At 38.8% G+C, this 20,039-nt stretch overlaps 1 protein-coding gene across 3 annotated transcripts in view; it reads right to left on the bottom strand.

Moving 5' to 3' along the window:
- Positions 1–20,039, bottom strand: part of LOC136857586 (DNA mismatch repair protein Msh3) — a 168,941-nt gene that overhangs the window by 63,367 nt on the left and 85,535 nt on the right. For all 3 annotated transcript variants that reach the window (XM_067136364.2, XM_068225244.1, XM_067136365.2), the window contains exons 13-14: positions 12,591–12,705; positions 2,836–2,993 (exon numbers count right to left, since the gene is read on the bottom strand). In XM_067136364.2, coding sequence (XP_066992465.2) covers positions 2,836–2,993; positions 12,591–12,705 — 273 coding nt within the window. The remainder of the gene's footprint in view (positions 1–2,835; positions 2,994–12,590; positions 12,706–20,039) is intronic.

The raw sequence follows: 20,039 nt of genomic DNA, 5'->3' as shown, positions 1-20,039 counted from the left end.
AGCCTCCAGTGCAGGAGTACCTTTTAGTTCTTAGATATTATGCTTCAGACTCTTTTCATGTAATTGTCGGTGACTACACTCATGAGTGCAAGACAAGAGCGTTTAGAATTGAGCAAAGAGTTCTCGCTGCACTGGCAAGATATTACATTACTTTCTCCATTCCTGACCGGGTCGAATGACTGGAAACAGGCTGTGGATTTTCATTTTCATTCATGTGTGACAAAAATCATTCAAGATGTATATCAATTATCACATATTCCCAGACTTGTAGGAGCCTTAGATTGTACTCATTCAAGAATAAATTGAACATTGTGATATAATCATCCATTCCCTTATTTTTCAAGCACAACCACAACCTTTCAAATTAAATCTATAATAACATTTATCTCGTATTCATTATAATAACCTTTTCACTGATAATACTGTGAGCGACTCTCCGAATCCTCCATGCTAAATTATTTTTAAAAAATATAATGCCTCAAAATACATTAAATATATGACAATTGTGCAAGACATTTCATATGAACTGGAAAAATAATTCCAGAACAGCTTTCAGTTTTATTTTCTCGCAAAAATTAACAACAGAGAAAATCAGGGTTGACCATGGGAGCCAAAAATACACTTTCCTATAAAATTTCTATATTCCTACTTTACAAGTGCTAAATTCTCACCAAATTGCACAATACTCTTTCAACAATTGTGAATGTGAGTCATTTTAGCTATTTTACAAATCAGGGTTGTCCATAATAGTCAAAGTACTCAATGGTCATCGCCTTGAATAGATCAGTTATGACTAATTATTTCCTAATAAAAAGCAATCAAAGAACATTCCATTATTTAATAATGTAACAAAAATTAAATTTAAGTCAGGGTTGGCCAAAATAAGAAATGTAGTGGAAACACCAAGTTCTAAAATATCAACTCACCTAATTTACACCAAATTGTTTCATAATTTATAGCAAACACTCCAATGTGTTCATTTTCAGAACTTCACTAATGTGTGGTATATTTCGAAGCAGGGGTGAACACAGAGAGCCACGTCACATTTGACGCACATGTACCGGGTTTCTCGCCTCTTCTTTTCGCCAGATGTTGTGTTGGAGCAGACATGCCAGCATCTTGTAGGAAATTTCTTCATTTGGAGTAGGTTGTACAGGGAATGGGAAATGTCTCTCCGTCAGTCTGAGTGGTTGGTCACCAGATGTAGGACGACCTCTTTTACTGGTTTGTTTGGATACGTGGTATTTCTGGATGAGTTCCCTTATAAGCTGTAGCTGGAAATCTGCTAGAGATATGTTGTGTCCAGTTCTGACATTGAAGACGGCATGAGAATTTAGAACAGTGATGGTGGAAAAAGAACTTTCGGTACCATTTTATTGACTTCCGCACACACTCAATAGAACTGATCATCATGTCTGACCAGTCAACAGGACCCATGTACTTGTTTTAGTCAATAACGCAATGGGGTTTCTCTACAGGCAGTCTTGTCTGTCTGTCTGTCTGTCCGTCTTCCCTGTAGGTCTCATGTTGTCAGTATATCGCATGGTCAGCATACAAACTTCCCTACAATCGAACCACCTGATGGCAATCATGTTGTCTGTCGCTTTTGATTCGGTTTGTCCTTTCTTCAACTTTGTAGTAAATTTCGGCATCCTCCTCCTGTTTTTCCTGATGGTACCACAAGTGTTGGTTTTATTTTTGTGTAGGTGATCGTACAGTTGTGGACTTGAACATGCCCTCCGCTACTTGAAGCCATTTTTACAAATCCTGGACACAGGAGCTTTGCGGGACTGCCAAACTTGGTTGCGTACTGATCTGAGTGCATTATTTCAGATATTTGACTGCAGATACGTTAAAATGCAGTCTCTGTTTTGACTGATGGTCCATTATGCTGCTAAAAGATATAGCTTGTTGACACTGAAGTTTGTAAAACAAAGGAAACTCCAAAGGTATATATATCCTTTTCAGAAATTTAGCTAAAGGTACCAACGAGATATCTCGGGCACAGCAAGGACGTGACGTATTACCGCGCCCGAGATATCTCGGGCGTAGCAGTGTAAGGGATAATGCTTCTGTCATCACCTCTTACTGCACATGTTTACGTTTTTGAAGCCTCCGCTAACCATTACCTATAATAATGTCAACCATGTGTGACAAAAAAGGGCCTTTGTGGCTCAGACGGCAGCGCGCCAGCCTTTCACCGCTGGATTCCGCGGTTCAAATTCCAGTCACTCCATGTGAGATTTGTGCTGGACAAAGTGGAGGCAGGATAGGTTTTACTCCGGGTACTCCAGTTTTCTCTGTCATAATTCATTCCAGCAACACTCTCCAATATCATTTCATTACATCTGTCATTCATTAATCATAGCCCCAGAGGAGTGCGACAGGCTTCGACAGCTGGCACAATTTCCTATCCTCGCCGCTAGATGGGGGCTTCATTCATTCCATTCCTGACCCGGTCGAATGACTGGAAACAGGCTGTGGATTTTCATTTTCATTCATGTGTGACAAAATACAATTCCAATATACCGCTCTGGGTACTGACTGCCAAATGCATTCAGAAATCTCACGGAAACGTCTTAGTTTGTCTTTAACAATTGTTTCGTAACAAATGTTGGAAATGTGTTCGTGAAAAAGGAGACTTTTAACTGAAGTGTTAAATTAATAACAATTGTTAGTTAACATTTTGTTATGTAAAATGTAACACAGAGTTGAAGAAACCCCAATATGTGTCTACTGTTTAACTGTTACACTTTGACAACTAATATTCCAAACACAAATAACACAATCAAGTAAGACAAATATAAATAAAACTTCCTGAATTGGAATACAAACCTTGTAAAGATGCAGTCGAGCACACTAAGCTCAGCACTTTCAGCGGGAACGTATGACCCTATGTGGGCCATTATAGCTATGAGAGCTACCTGACGAATATAGCAGGACTTTCCTCCCATGTTGGGACCTGAAAGAATCATGCAGTGCCGTTCTGGCCCCTGAAACACACACAGTTCCATTAATTAATATTAGCAACATTATCCTTAAAAAATTGTCTCCATGCCAACAGAACACACCTTTCAATAATCACTAATAATCTGATTTGCATTATACAGGGTGTTCAGAAGACAAGAACAAATAACCTTATTGTAGGTAGGGATGAATTCCCGCACTTCGTAAAATATGACTTTTTAAATTTAGCGAATGATTTGTCTGAGGGAGGAGCTTGGAGTAGAGAGTGATGCCCCTCAGCTTATACCACGTGCCATACCATGGTTCAGACAGTCACCATCACCATCACCATCATCATTTTACAGTTTCAGATTCCCAGGTACTGTTGGCGAGCCTTTTCCACCCTGTCTTATTGAGATACGTTCTGTTGTTAATGACGTCCTCTAGGACCCTTCGTGAATCTGCAATGTTCATCTTTACGATGTCCATCCAGTGGGTTCTTCGTCTTCCCCCCACCCGTTTTCCTGCCACATGTCTCTCCAAGTAAACATAAGCTGACCTTGTAGGCTCCATCCTCATTACAAGCTCAAACCACCTGTATCTGGACATGCTGACCCAATCTAACAATGCAGTATGCATATGTAATGTGTTAGAACCATCAGGTTTTCGCGAGACACAAGTGTCCTTGTATAGTTGCATTTCACACAGGATAAACTCAAATGATTATAATCAGGCAAGTTGGTCGTGCAGTTAGGGGCGCCCAACTGTGAGCTTGCATCCGGGAGTAGGGTTACCAACTGAAAATTTCCAAATGCAGGACATTGCTTAGCAAAAAGCAGGACATAAAAAAAATGCCTGACAATTTCAATCGATAACAAAATTATACATGTATTACACACAACTTTTTACAAAAGGAAATACCTTACTTAATGATCAGTCCTTGCTGCAGTTCATTTCCTTGAAGCTGTATTTTTCAACAGAACCTACTTTTGAAAGAAGACGCGAGTTATTTTCTTGAAGTATATATTTATAAAATTCTTCACACGACACATCTTTGAAATTGAACTTCACAAGTAACATTCCTTTCACTGATTCTACCAACAAACGGTTCCTTTCCTTTGTCCATTGAGCATTTGTGAATGAAAACACACGTTCAGTGGAGGCATTGCTGCCTGGTATGGCAAAGAAAAACTGGCAAATGTTCAAAAGTTCAGAAAATACCTCAATGTTCTGGCACTTATTAACACGTTCGCGGCCGATGACGACACATATGCATCATGACTCCACTTCTACTCAGTGCCGATGACGACACACGTGCGTCACACTCCGCACCAAATATTAAAGCTCGTATTTCCGCCAATATGTATGTAAACAAACAGACCTCTCATCTGTGCATTGTTAAGGTGTTATTAAACAAATGTGCCATCCGGGCATCAGATCCATTGTTAGTTACAATCTCTGTAGCCATTACAAGTCGGCATACCATTCTGCGATGTCAAGAGAGAACAGTGAAGTTTCAGAAACTTCTCTCCGGAAGAAACCCCGTCTTAGCGGGATAAACAGGCAATTTGCAATTAATGATGATAGTCTGGAAGCTCTCCTGAACGCCAGTGACAGTGACAGCATTGATAGTGACGACAGTGATGACAGTGTGAAAAGTGACTGTAGCCACCTGACTGAGAATCGTAATCGCGGATGTGTGTGTCGAGTGTCTACTCTCTGTTCTCACATTACAGAAGATGAGGAAGAAGTAAGTAATATCTCATCTCCTAATCTCCCGCCAAGTAATATGTGCAATATTTCAGGGGTCATTTCTTGGAGTTCAGATTCGTCCTCAATGAAACAAATAAACTTTATTGGTCGGCCGGAAATGAAGGTTCCACTGCCAAGTGACGCGAAACCTATTGATTATTTTCGCTTGCTTGCAGATGACAACTTGCTGAATAACATTGTAACTGAATGTAACGAATTTGCAGAATTTTTGCGAGGAAACGTCACTGAAATGTAGCACACTGTATTGACTAGTTACATTGTACAGCTTATGGAGTAGGTCTAATGTAAGTATACATTGTTCACACAGCAATAATAAGATTCTACTGCACAGTATCTTTGTGTGAAATGTTCAAAAACTTATTTTTCTGTTGTAAAGAAGTTCTACATTCGAGCAAAACATTATTTTCCTCGTTTCACTTAATTACCAGTCATGACGCACACGCTGCGTCAAACGGCACCGAAGACGAAAAACTCATCGGTAGTGCCGCTGATGCACCGTGTGCGTCATGGCTCGTATGCACATAAATAATATTGAAATAATTAAAATAATAATCTAAAATGCATAAGGACACAGAAATGAAGTCCTTTAAGCAAAAAAATTATTACTGTACCACGGTAATGGTTGCCAATATCCGAGCGGCCGCGAACGTGTTAAAAAAAAAACAGACCATTGTTGGTCTAGTGTTGTATCTTTATCCAAATTTGAAGTTTTAGAATAAGCCCTTACGTTGCAGAACTGGTCGAATAATTTTGAATCATCTATTTCTACACCTTTTGACTGTAAGTACTGAATACATGGTACAATATCGTCAAAGCTGAGGTCTTTAATCTTTTGAAGTTTCAACCATTTGAAACACTTGAATTCCCCTATAGGATGCATCCATTTATCCAAGTACTCAGTGCAGGTTTCATAGAAACAAGATACATTCTCCATAAACACTTTGCATTCTTTATCCAAACCATCTTCTGAAAATGTATTTAACATCTGTCTGACTTTAAGGGGAATGAATTAACCTTCAAGTCTGCCTTTCAATAAAGATTGGACAGATTCTAATAGTTCAAGCACTTCTACAACTGAATTATGTTCTTTCTCAAGTGACAAAATTTTATAGTGAAAAATGTGCATTGTTGAGGAAAGAAGCAAAAGATAGAGCTCTGAAAAGTCATTTTCAAGGAAGTTTCTAATTGATGAAGGCAGTGACTTCCTACCCTGAGAAAGAAAGTAGGATTCAGAACTGGGAACAATTGCAGGATTCTTTCAACTGCTGGATACAATGTTAACCACCTAGTCTTAGAATGATTTAAAAGCTGCAGATAATTTACATCAACAAATTCACAAAAGTCTTTCAGTTCCTGAGGGCGCACTGCATATATATGAAAAAAGTTGAAAATTTTCATCACCACAGACTCAATATCAACAGGAAGAGCATCAGCTCCATGTTGCAAACAGTTATGTAGAATGTGAGCAGGACATCCAACACCTACTATATTTTTTTTGAGAGCAGAGAATACATTCTTCCCTTCCCTGCATGCAAGGCCTCCAAATTTAACATTGGCATTGTCTCCAGAAAATTCAATGCATCTAGAAGTAATTTTATGCTTTTCCCCCGCTAGCGGCTTTACGTCGCACCGACACAGATAGGTCTTATGGCGACGATGGGATAGGAAAGGCCCAGGAGTTGGAAGGAAGCGGCCGTGGCCTTAATTAAGGTACAGCCCCAGCATTTGCCTGGTGTGAAAATGGGAAACCACGGAAAACCATCTTCAGGGCTGCCGATAGTGGGATTCGAACCTACTATCTCCCGGATGCAAGCTCACAGCCGCGCGCCTCTACGCGCACGGCCAACTCGCCCGGTAATTTTATGCTTTTTGAGAGTATCTGAAATATAGGAGGACATACATTCAGACTTTCATTTGGAGATGCTTGTAAATCAAGAACTTTTATCTGAATGCCATTATTTTTGTAATAAAAGAATTGGATGACAATTGGAAACAACTTTAGTGCACCATGATTGCTTGCATCTGTTCGTAGGCCAAAAAATGGAACTTTATTGTTAAGAGTTTCAATTATAATATCTGTCAAGTGAGGAGCAATAACATGATTTATTATGGTTTCTGTTTTAGTTCTTGTACAGGTCAGTTTTTGTGCTACTTCAGAACCTAAGAACATACTCTTATTCAATTTAGCTGTGCAGTCCATTGATTTGTACGACTGGTGATGGAAAACTGTATGAAATGACATTGTAGCTTCTGCGGCTTGAACTTTTTTTTATCATCTGGTGAATATTTGGGAGTGACAAATGATAACATTGAACATGATATTGACCTAGTTCTCACCGTCTTTTTGTGTTTTTCACTGTTGGAAATTCTAAGTTCCCATGGAGGGAATTAGATATTCTTCCACCAATAGAGCGTATCAAAAATCTGATCAAAAATTAGATGTTGGCTTTTTCAGGCGTTTGCTTTATTAACCAGCGTTTTGTCTTAGGTCTGACACTAGACTCGTCAGAGTGGGATGTGTCAGACCCTACCCACTGACGCTGGGGTGTATGCAGGTGAACTTATCAGAAGCCTATTTAAGAGGCACAGTCTGATAACTGCATACGGGAGATAAAACTCCACAATGGAATTAATGCCTGCCTAGGAATTCCAAATGGAAATTCTAAGTTCCCATGGAGGGAATTAGATATTTTTCCACCAATAGAGCGTATCAAAAATCTGATCAAAAATTAGATGTTGGCGGAAGAACTACTGTGGGGAAGACTGGTCTCCGTTGTAAGCCTGGGAAGGCAACCAGTCTAAGGGAGAAAACCCTAAATAAACCTACCGGAGCTCGCAACCTCGGTAGTAACTCGGTCAAGGGGTTTAACCTCTGGTCTCCTAAGACAATTTTCAACTAAAGCATGGAGGACAAACTCACTGAAGTAACTATCCCAGGTGGTATCAAATCCACCTCCACCTTAGGCGGTGTTAGTAGGCCTTCGGATTCTGGGGAGCCCACACCATCATGCTTTGAGGACGAGTCGGAGCGTCCTGGAACTACTAGCAATAAGATCCGATATAAGGAACAGAACTATTTCGCCACATTGAACATCAACTCACTACTTAGGCTAGGCAAACTGAAGCATTTAACTGACACTTTGACTCACCACAAGATACTACTCACAGCAATACAGGAAATCAGGTGTACAGATGAACATGCCTTTGATTCGCAGGGGTACTGTATTTTTAAGGGAAAAGTAGGGCATAGGAGAATGAAGAATGTGCCACACCGGGGGACTGGGTTCATTGTAAGCCATAAGATACTGGACTTGGTAATTGACTTTAACTCACCCAATAATCGAGTATACCTTCTAACCTTCCGGTGCACAAACAAGATATACACTGCAATAAATGTTCACGCACCTATCAATGAAGACAATAAATGTAACCCTGAAAGTACTGACAAATTTTGGGAAGAACTAGAAGACATCATCAGCAAGGACTTCAACGCACAATTAGGGAAAGAGCGCAAATTTAGATACATTGTGGGAGAATACCCAGCTCACTTACGAACAAATAGAAATGGAGCGTCTAGTGGGACTCTGCAAAGCCTTCAACCTGGTAATGAAGTCAACGGCCTTTAAGAGACTACCAAAGAAACAAAAGACGTGGACGTCACCCAACAACCTCTTAGGAGAATTTCAGATAGATCATGTTGCCATTGCAAGGAAAGCTCATAGAGAGATCCAGAATGTAAGAGTGTTAAGAGGAGCAAATTTGGACTCCGACCACTACCTCTCCAAAATAAAGCTGAAATTTCTACCTAGGAACACTAAAAGAACCAAGTCAGTTAAACTTACTAAGTTTGATTTAGAAAAACTTGCAACTTGCAAACAGTTTACAGATAAAATGGAAAGAATAGAATGCAGAGACTGGGATGAATTGAGGGAAAGTCTAGTTGAAGTAGCAACAGAGACTGCGCCATTACTAAAACAAAAGAAACATGCCTGGTGGACAGCTAGATGTGAAGAAGCGGTAATGCAGAGGCAGATGGCCTGGTTAAAGTGGAACTCACAGAAGACACAAGACAACAGAGTGAAGTTCTTAGAGCAACGGAAGATAACTGCCAATATCATCAGACAAGTGAAATGGCAATTCACAAAATACCAATTGTCACAGTTGGATGATGACTTCAAGAGGAACAACACCAGAAACTTTTACAAAGGCTTTAAACGCAACCTTAGTCACTACAGTCCACCCAGTCTCTGTTTCCGTGGACCAGATGGGAAGATAGCCTATAATGACTCTGACAATTGCCACCTTCTCGCCAAGTACTTCGAGGATCTCCTTAATTGTGAATCCCTGATACCTTTTTACTTACCAAGACAACATCAAGCAACCAAACTCGCAACCACCATCCAAAGAAGAAGTAATACAAATCATCCAGTCTCTGGAAAACAACAAAGCATCCAGAGAAGATTCAATAGTAGCCGAACTTTGGAAGCAGGCTGGAGATAAGACTGTAAGCAAGTTGACAGAAATTCTACAAAACATCTGGGAGACCGAAACATTACCTAGTGACTGGACCACTGCATTGATTCAACCCTTGCACAAGAAAGGAGACTTGACTGACATCAATAATTATCGAGGAATCTCATTGGTACCTGTCACATAGAAAATTTTCTCTAAAGCCTTATTAAACAGAGCCGAACCTCAACTAGACCCACAATTAGGAGAGTACCAGGCAGGATTTAGAAAAGGATGCTCTTGTACAGAACAGATACTCATTCTTCAATCAGTATTACATTAAGAAAAAATGGCCGGTAAGAAATACGTTGTCATTTTTGTTGACTTTACAAAGGCGTATGACTCAGTAGACAGACCTACTCTTATGAAGATTTTGCAGGAACTAGGACTAGATGAGAAGACCCACAACCTAATCAAACAGACTTTAAGCAATACCAGGTCATGAGTAAAGTTCAGAGGAACCATATCAGAAAGTTTTGAAATTAAATCAGGAGTGAGACAGGGAGATGGTTTGTCCTCTCTCCTCTTTAACTGTGCCTTGGAAAAGGTAATAAGAGAGCGGCAAAAGGAATTAACTAGAAAGGAGTTTCCAAGTGGCATTTATCTGGGACATAAGCGCAATGAGCTCAATGTTGACTGTCTGGCGTTTGCCGATGACCTAGCCATTATATCTAATTCAATAGAAACTTCAGTGAAACAACTAAATGTTTTCAGACAACAAGCAGCAAAGGTTGGGCTACATGTGTCTTTTGAAAAAACACAATTCATCACGAACATCAGTGAATCTCCTTGTACGTTACATCTGGAACAGGGAGAGATCAGGAAAACCAACAGGTTTAAGTACTTGGGAGAATGGTTGGAATCTAATCTCACTGAAGGAACAGCTTTGTCAACTCGAGTTAATAGACTTGAAATGGCCTACCAACTGACGAAGAATACCTATAATAAAAAGTGTCTCTCTCGTAATACTACGATGAAGCACTAACGGACAGTCATCCGCCCTGAAGCCTTATATGCTTCAGAATGTTTAACACTTAACAGGAAGGGACTTATGGAAAAACTTGAAATCCGGGAAAGAAAGATAATGAGGAAGATACTGGGGCCAGTCAAGGAAGGTGACAGTTATAGAAGACGGCCTAACCAAGAGCTCTACAAGTACTGTGAAAGAATAACGAATGTAGCAAGGAAGAGACGCCTAGCATTCCATAGGATGCATCCGACCAGGCTGACCAACCGGATTGTCAGCTACTGGCAAAATAGGAAGACCAATGCGGCCAGTATCCAGTATTCGGGAGATAGTAGGTTCGAACCCCACTGTCGGCAGCCCTGAAAATGGTTTTCCGTGGTTTCCCATTTTCACATCAGGCAAATGCTGGGGCTGTATCTTAATTAAGGCCACGGCCGCTTCCTTCCCACTCCTAGCCCTTTCCTGTCCCATCGTCGCCATAAGACCTATCTGTGTAGGTGCGACGTAAAGCAACTAGCTGCTAATCATCATCATCATCATCATCATTGTAACTGTAATCAAGTAGCCTCAGCTACCATGTGCAAACATTTTAATTTGACACCATCTGGCAGCGTGCTCCTCAATTTCGATGCTCCATTTTACACTAGGCTTACTACATAGTAAAGCAAACCAAATCTCTCTTAGGCGTCTATGGCCAAGTTCTAAGTTCTAATTAATTTTGTCAGGTAAACACCAAATGTGTTACCACAGATCATTTACATGACAACATCGTATAACATGGAATGTCGAATAGACTTTTTTCTGCCCTTCATAAATCAGGCTACCTCTGCCAGGTTTGAACCCGCTACCTTGGGATCTCGAGGCCGACACTCCCACCACTGATCCACAGAGGAAGCTACGTTCTGTAGCGAGTTACCCAATCTGATGTTAATATTCTTCACTACTGCCACAATGAATTTGTGTTTCATGATCTCAAACAATAATTGTAGTGAATAATGCCTAGAAATTTGAATGCGGAGTTAAGGGTGAGTACTAACATTTTATTGAGATAATAATTGGACAATATCAATGTCTTCAATGAATTGAAACTTGCAGTCCTGTGACTTGCAGTTAAAGGTGCGTTTTCCAAGGTGTAACTGTAGCCACCATGACGACAGCAGTCGCCACCTCCGCGCATGCAAAGTTTGAGTTTGGTCTATGACACACGGCGATGGCGGATTCAGCTGCCACACTAGTGCAGTGAGCAGAGCTGGTGGCCACAGTCGCTAAGACAGCAGATAAAAGTAGTTGTGTAGATGTTAATTACTGAATTTGGATACGATGTCAAAGCAACGAAAAATAATAATCATTTTGTGTGGCTATTTCTAGCCGAGTGCAGTCCTTGTAAGGCAGACCCTCCGATGAGGGTGGGCGGCATCTGCCATGTGTAGGTAACTGAATGTTATTTTGGTGGAGGATAGTGTTACGTGTGGTGTGTGAGTTGCAGGAATGTTGGGGACAGCACAAACACCCAGCCCCGAGCCAATGAAATTAACCAATGAAGGTTAAAATCCCCGACCCAGCCGGGAATCAACCTGGGGCCCTCTGAACCGAAGGACAGTACAATGACCATTCAGCCAATGAGTCGAATAACAAAAAATGAGGGAGTGTTTAGTCACATGATGTAGATCTATGCCACTGTTTCCGAGCATAAATTTGTGGACGATTTTCATGTCTATTACAATTAGATCTACTGATTGTTATGTCTTACTGTAAAAACATGTAGAATTTATTCAGCTGAGCTAAACACAGTTAAAATAAGACTCAAATTTCTGTACCAGAGAGTGAGTGTAAGTTTCTCAGCTGGGTTGATGGGCCCCTTGTACCAATTTGAATGGGGGTTTCAAAATTTTACTTTGTATAAGTTCCAAAATATAACTAAACTGACTTAACACTCGGTCTGAAATATTTCCTGAACTTTGTCTCATCAGTTAAAAGATATTATAGCATTCTTCCTCGTCGTGTGATACAAATATTTGTATACTGTTGACTTTCCATTTTTGCTGCCGAGATACCACAATTAACATTATTTTGTCTTCTTCTTCCATTAAAATATGAAGGAAAACCCTGCCACTAACAAAATTACCCGTGCTCTCGTCCATTTCTGACGGACTGGACTGGTGGCTGGAGTCATGTCTAAGAAAACACTTCACGTGCAAGTCGCTGGCTACCATGGCAGTTACTGTCGGACCTTGGAAAACAAATCTTTAATGTTATGGATGTCTACACCCACATCCAACTGCAGTACAGAATAAGCAAACATGAGTACAAGACAGTTCTGAAAAGTACAACAGCAACAGTAATAGACAGAATAGAAGTATGTGTCTTCTGCAGATAAGATATAGCACATGCCTACCTGTAACGTAGTGTCATTAGGGATAAATGATTCAATACTGTCCAATGCAGACACAACAGGATGTCTACCATCCTTAATGATGATCCTAGATTCTCCAGTCTCAATCACCTCTGGCCTAAAATAAATCACAATATTTGTAAAAAATGAAGTCCAATGTAACTTAAAAGCTTTTCAGCCTGTCGAACACACAAGTTAAATACAAATATTACACCATACCATACCCAAAAAAAAACAAAAAACAAAAAACAAGGAGAATAAAAATACACATTATTTTACAAAGAACAACATGTTTCGTTCTTGAAAGAATCTTAACAGATTCTATCAAATCACGCTAAAATATTTAGAACATTTATGTTTATATCTGTTCAATACTTAGGAACTTGAAATGTGGAACTTATCTTAATGATGTCTTCCTTTCTCTCTACTCAGGCATTTACTGCGAGGTTTTCGGAAAACCGTTACTCTGTCATTGGCAAGAGTTGCAATCCGTTAACCTACTTTCGCCACGTCACTCCCCTCTACTTGGCTATGTCAATGACACTCTGTGTTTTATTTTTATTTTTAGCGCTTCCTTCAGTATCACTGTTGTTATTATTGTTATTTTTCCTCATATTTCAATTATCTGTAAACTATGCAAGGGTTCTTGATGAGCATCTAATGGGCTACATATTCTACCAGTAATTTTCGTTATTTTATTTTTGCTTACTTCGAATCTTTTGCAACAGTACATTTGAGTTCATTTAAATTAATCTATCATTATCATTGTTATTGTGATTTGAATTGTTTTTAAAGACTATTTACGGATAGTCTAACTAGCTTATTAATAGGGTTGGTAAGGTTTCCTTTAATTTTTTGTTATGTAATGTACGTTTACGTGAACAGTTTTTGTGGAATTATATTCATAGGTTTTATTATTAGTAAGGGATAGTCTAACAAGCTTTTTAATGGATTGTTTAGTTTTCCTTTAATTTTTGGTGATGTAATTTACGTTTACATGAATGGCTTTCGTGGTACTATATTAGTGTAGTTTTTTTGCTATTTGTTTTATGTTGCAGTGTAATTATTATTATTATTATTATTATTATTATTATTATTATTATTATTATTATTATTATTATTATTATTATTTTAACTTTTTTAAGAGAGTCCTTGTAAGATGTTATTTTTAGTGATAATCTATTTAAAGACTGTCTCGAGTGGCGAGGATGGTGTGTTAATTCAGAGAACTTACTACAGATAAGAATATCCTAACCCACATTCCAGACCTTCAAGTCCACAGTCCTGTGGGATTCATTAAGTGCTAATGTAAAAAGTATAAATAATGTCTAGATGTTAATTAAGTAGGATGAATAGGGTGAATTCTTAAAATTCTTAACAAATGAAGTTCAGACACACAGAATAAAAAGTTCTGCTGCTAAATTACTAAATACTGATAATGATAGTGTTTGATAATTTAAAAGATAATGATCCATTTAATTTGTTTTCAGACCAGGTGTAGAGATGGGCTGGTTGGTGAGGCCTGTTGCAATCCTCCGAGCTATATCAAATTATCATGGAGCATTTAAAGAGATAGAGGATAACTAATCCAGCTCTGTCCAATGCAGATACAGAGTTTCTAGAGGAATCCCAGGGTGCAAAATTACGGGGTGGAAGGGAGGGTTTTCTCCCTTACCGACCATTTTATCTCAAAGGTTCCTCTCCACTAAAATTGCCGGGGTGGGGATTCTTTCATTATAAAATAATGAAAAGAATGCATATATTACTGATATTAAAGTTTTTTACTGTGCATATTTGCATAAAAATGTCAGCAGCAATACACATAATATAGAAATAACAGAATGACTGCCAGGCCTTAAGCAATAAAGCAACGTAGCAGTGGGAAGTCCGTACCTTCACGTCTCACTCTGAGAAATCCATCTGAAACTCGGACAAAAACATAACTGACTTGAAGCAACTCATATATGAGAGAGAGAGAGAGAGAGAGAGAGAGAAAGGGGGGAGAGTGCCTACACTTTTTCCGCTGAATACGCCTACGGATTCAGTGAAATTGCGCTTAGTTCGAAGTGGTTACTGGTTACTAATATTTTTATTGAACTGTGTAGAGACTAACGGAACAAAAATAATATAAAATTTCCAATGTTTATCATTCTTGTTATAACAATATAATTCAAACAAAAAGATTTAAAATTTAAATTTTTCTGGGGGAGGGGTTAATTTACTTACAGGGGAATTATATATCCCCTCGTCCCACCGGGTACTGCCTGAAATAAACACTAGTAGTTAAGCTGTTTGATCCTTCTCTTCACTGCCATTTCTTTTACCCCGAGGAATCCTATTCTGTGCTCTGCTTGGTTCACTGCGAAGTTCGCATATAGTCACAGAAATCTGAGTCCAGCCTGAGTAATGAAAGTATGATATCCAACTGCAGAAGATGTGCTCTTGTAAGAATGGAGTCATGTAACACACCAATGGTAACAAATATGGAAGGCCAATGCTACCCCAGAGCAACACATGTTGTCATGTATCTCAACCAGACCTCCAGGTTTGAAGATTATGTTCCTGTATTTTTGGAACCAATGAAGATAAGACTCTGAACTTTTTACAGCTGAGATTTCCATATTATTTATGTAAAATGAAGCAGAATGAAGACATAGAAACCAAAATAAGTAAATAAATAATTTTTTTAAAGATGCCATTTTTTACACAAAATATATGTAGATGCACACTCCTTACTTTATGTCTATGGAAACTTCTGCTATGATTCTGCTTCAGTAAGGACAGTAAGATATAATAAAGCATCTCATACAGTTTCATGTATCTATCACAATTAGGTTTTCAGATACAGGCACATTAATAGTAAAAAATAGTCATTTTGTGAAAGTCAAGTTGAAATGATAAGAACTCACTCAAATTTTTAAATTAAGGCTCAAAAGCACCCAGCAACATAGTCAGGATCCTCTTCCTTGTCTTAAAAGAATGCAGACAAACTGTAGAAGATGTGCCAATTCTTTCTTTAAATGGATTATGACAGCTGCGATTGTGGTGCTAAACATAAGACTGTTTGACATATCATCCAGATGTGCCCACCATGAGGACATAAACTTCTTTTGCTAGTGGTTTAACAATGCACAAACTCAGATGGGTTAGCCGACTACAAGGAGGTGGACCAAGCCGTCTATACGTGGTTTGTGGAAATGCGGAGTAAAAACATTCCAATAAATGGCCCACTGTTATGTGAGCGTGCGCGATCTTTCGCACATTCGCTTGGGTCACCTGAGTTTATGGATAGTGCTGGTAGGCTTCACAGGTTCCGGGAGAGATATGGCATATCCCACAAAATCATAAATGGTGAAGCTAACGATGCCCTGAAGGAAGTTGCGTCTTCATGGAGGCTGGAGACTCTAATGGATGCCTTGAAGGAATATTTGCCGGCAGACATTTATAATGTAGACGAAACTGCATTATTTTATAAATTAATGCTGAACAAAACCCTTGATTTAAAGGGAAATAAGTGTTTTGGGGGCAAACGTTCACAAGAATGTATCACGGCTCTTTTGTGCACCAATTCCACAGGGACGGACAAACTGAAGCCTCTCATAATTGGGAAGTTTGGGAAGCCAAGATGCTTCAACAGGGTGCAACATCTGCTTTATGAATACAGGCACAACTCTAAGGCATGGATGACATCTGTGCTATTCAAAGAGTGGTTGTTGGACTTGGAACGTCAGATAAAAGCCGAAGAGAGGAGAATTCTTCTATTACTGGACAATTGCTCTTCTCATAATTGTGTGCTTCGCCATTTGGAGCATGTAAAAGTTTTATTTTTGCCTCCAAATACAACTTCAATTCTGCAGCTGTTGGATCAGGGTATAATTCATGCAGTAAAGCAGCATTACCGAGCTCGTGTGGTCTGTCGAATGCTGTGCAACGTTGCCACGAATAGAGACATTAATATCAACATATTGGGAGGAATGCAGATGTTTAATGCTGCATGGAAATCCCTGAATGCAAACATCATCACAAACTGCTTTAGAAAAGCTAGAGTGGTTTTTACAGAAGACATCACAGAAAGTGAAGTGTTGGATGATGTGGAAACCGAGGAGGATTGGAAGCATTTGTGTACAATGTTGGATGTGCCATCTATGGTAAGTCTTACCGACTGCATCAATGTAGACAGTGATGTAACAGTCCACAAAGAAATCACCAATGAGGAAAGTGTGGAGGACATTATGAATGATAGAGATCCATGTGATGAGGAGGAAGAGGAAGACAACCCCCAAAATGATTGTGGTCGAAAGAGCTTGACTCTTCAGCAGGCAACGACCATGGCACGTAGCCTTCAAGATTTTCTTGTGTCATGAAGTGATGTGCCAGAATCTGTTTTAAATTCATGTGCAGTGGTTGGTGACTATTTGGAATGAGCTTTTGTGTCTGGATCTGTTCAGAAGAAAATCACATACAAAAAAAAAAATGAGGTTCTGGAACAATGTGTAGACTTGCTGGTAAAATGTAAAAATAGATTTTGTGAAAACATCTGTCAATACTGTAACTCATAATGGTATTTTGAAGTTATATAGATCCTGCAACGGATATAACAGGGCAGATGACCTCGTAGTTCCACTCCTAAAAACAACAATAACTAACAGATATAATACTAGGCGAGTTCTTAAGAACTGATTTATTTCAGTATAACAACATTTCAGTATAACAAATTAATTTCAGAGGTCCCCAAAATTTTGTTATACTGGTATTTTACTGTAGTTGGATTTTGCAATTCTGTGGTTTGCATAAATACAGAACAACCTTGTTAATTCAAAGTCATTGGGACGCAAAAATCGGGCTTCGAATTACGTGATATTGAATTAACCGTCAACTCGTAATTAAGAAATGCCAACCCTTGTCGCATCACAAAATATTCTAAGACTCTTTACTGCATGCAATTAACATTGATTCACAGTTTAAATCTTTCAAATGCCATGGAAAAAACTATTTCCAAAATATATTCAACAAGGTGCATTTACAGTATTCAAATAATGAACATTCATAACTCACTGACAAACGTAACCTCACGAAAAAAAGAAAAAAAAAAGAAGAAAAAAAAGGAGCATTCAGTTGACGAGAAGAAATCTATGGTGGCACCTCCGTGCAAGTCCTTTCATCAGTGAATTACTGTATTATATGCATTTTAGATGTCTTGCACTTGCACAGAAAGTACCAGACCTGATTCCCTTAAAACATCATGGCTTATCGAACTTTCCTATGGTGAGGGGATAAAGTCTCTTGCTTCCATCTGCATTACAACATAGTATAGTGACTCTTTGTACGATTTTCCACCATGGCACATCTCTCGTAATTTAGAAATGCCAACCCTTGCTGCATCACAAAGAATTCTAAGAGCCATGAATGCATGCCATCACCTTGATTCACAGTTTAAACCTTTCAAATGCCATGGAAAAAGCTATTTCCAAAATGTATCCAACAAGATGCATTTACATTATTTAAATAATGCACTTGAATAAATCAATGGCAAACATAACCTCACGCAACAAAAGAAAAGAAACCACACGATTCAAAGACGAGGACAAATTATGCTGGCTTCTCTGAGCAAATGTTTTCTTTTTGGGATTACTGTACTGTTTGCATTTTTTTTAGATGCCTTGTATTTGCACAGAAGGTGCCTGACGCCCTTAAAGCATCGTGGCTTATAGAAATTACCTATAACGAGGGGTGGAAGTTTCTCGCTTCCGTGTGCATTGTAACAAGTACAATGACCCCCACCCTTGTACGATTTCCCGGCTGGCACTTCTCTCCTTTAAAACCGTAAGTCCATTCAGGCTCAGCATTTAAAAAACAATGCAGTTTCATCGGCACTGACAATATTGTTTGGTGCATACGAATTGATTATATGAGCCGTGCTTTTTTGCCAACTGTCGGTTTTGGCAGATTCTGCTTCTCCGCACGTCTGCTGCATGATATTGTGGCATTCCTTAAAACGCTGAATACAAAAGAATTACAATTTTACTCAAACTTAGCAAATATGAAACACACTGTAGACACACCAAAGTGAGAGAAAGTACGGAAAGCTACCCCAGCATATTCCGGACGACGCGTTCTATCATGATATGGATAAATTTTGAATTTTAATTACTCTGTAAAATACTATTTTTTGAATTAAAAGTCTGATTTTCGGTAATGGGACCGACATTGTTCTTCGAATTACGAATTATCTGTATTTCGAATTAAACAGTTTAAATAACATGCATATCCGTACCTCATGTTTCAAATTAGGCAGGATTTTGAATTAACCGATTTTGAATTATCGAGGTTCTACTGTATTATCCATGGATATTCCTTTTCCAAAATTTCCTGTTACAGCTAATTTTTAAGCATAGAAAAAGTTTTGTGTTTTCATTTCTGTCTGGAAAAGGACTTAATGACATAATGAAAAGAAGTTAAAATTCAGTATATTTATTACAGTACTGTATAAAATGTAGAATGAGATGCATCTGATACAGCAGCTTAACAGAAAATGACAGCAGCATGAATCCAAACTGAGAAAACATTTCTGACCGGTATGGAATTACAGTGAAACCTTGTTAACACGTTTCTGTAAGGGACAAGGAAAAAAGAACATGTTAAGCGAGAAAACGTACTAATGAATATACGAATGAAAACTATCCAACAGGGATATGGGAACACTAGATTCGATTTTTTCTGACATGAGGGGAAGTCTATAGGCCTATCTACCATTTCTAAAGATGAGAAGAAAGTATTAAAAGGTGTGAAGAACATGAGAGAACAAATCTAAAAACCTTTTTCTGGTGGAGATTATAAAATAACGAGTACACTGAAAGGTATGAAAAACACCAGACAACAAATATGAAAACATGTGCATAGGGACCAACAAAAGTATCGAAGTATTATTGCAGATCACATTCTATCTAAAACAAATGTTAGTAGAAGCCTTTTATTTCAGAGCAGTGGGTTATTTAACATTATTTTCTGGTCACATTCATAGACAATGAATTGGAGGTTACATCTGACCATGTGCAACTGCAAGAAATTTGGCCGCCATTTTGAATCAAACAAATCTTCAACCAACCTGAGTGACTGAGTCGAAACTCGAAGATTGCAACATTCGCGACCTCTGCATGCTTATGAGTGTCCACTTTCTGGCTATTTTAATTTTGTCTTCATTATTAGGGAATTTCACAATATCTTCCGTATCCATAACTGGGGTATCACAAGACAAATATGCACCATGCTAGTCAATTTCACATGATTATGTTCCTAATCCAGATATAGGCTACTGTATTATGCGACAAATATTAACCACACTTCACTGTACCTCTCAACACAAAATACATTTCTACCTTCTGAATGGAATGCAAAATAAAAACACAAACAGGCTCACTCTGCTATTCAGCGATCTCGCTGCTAACCGGCAAG

This window comes from Anabrus simplex, chromosome 1 (assembly GCF_040414725.1).
Source record: "Anabrus simplex isolate iqAnaSimp1 chromosome 1, ASM4041472v1, whole genome shotgun sequence".
Taxonomy (NCBI): domain Eukaryota; kingdom Metazoa; phylum Arthropoda; class Insecta; order Orthoptera; family Tettigoniidae; genus Anabrus; species Anabrus simplex.
Note: the sequence above shows the minus strand (reverse complement) of the source record. Positions and strands in the feature narration are given on the sequence as shown.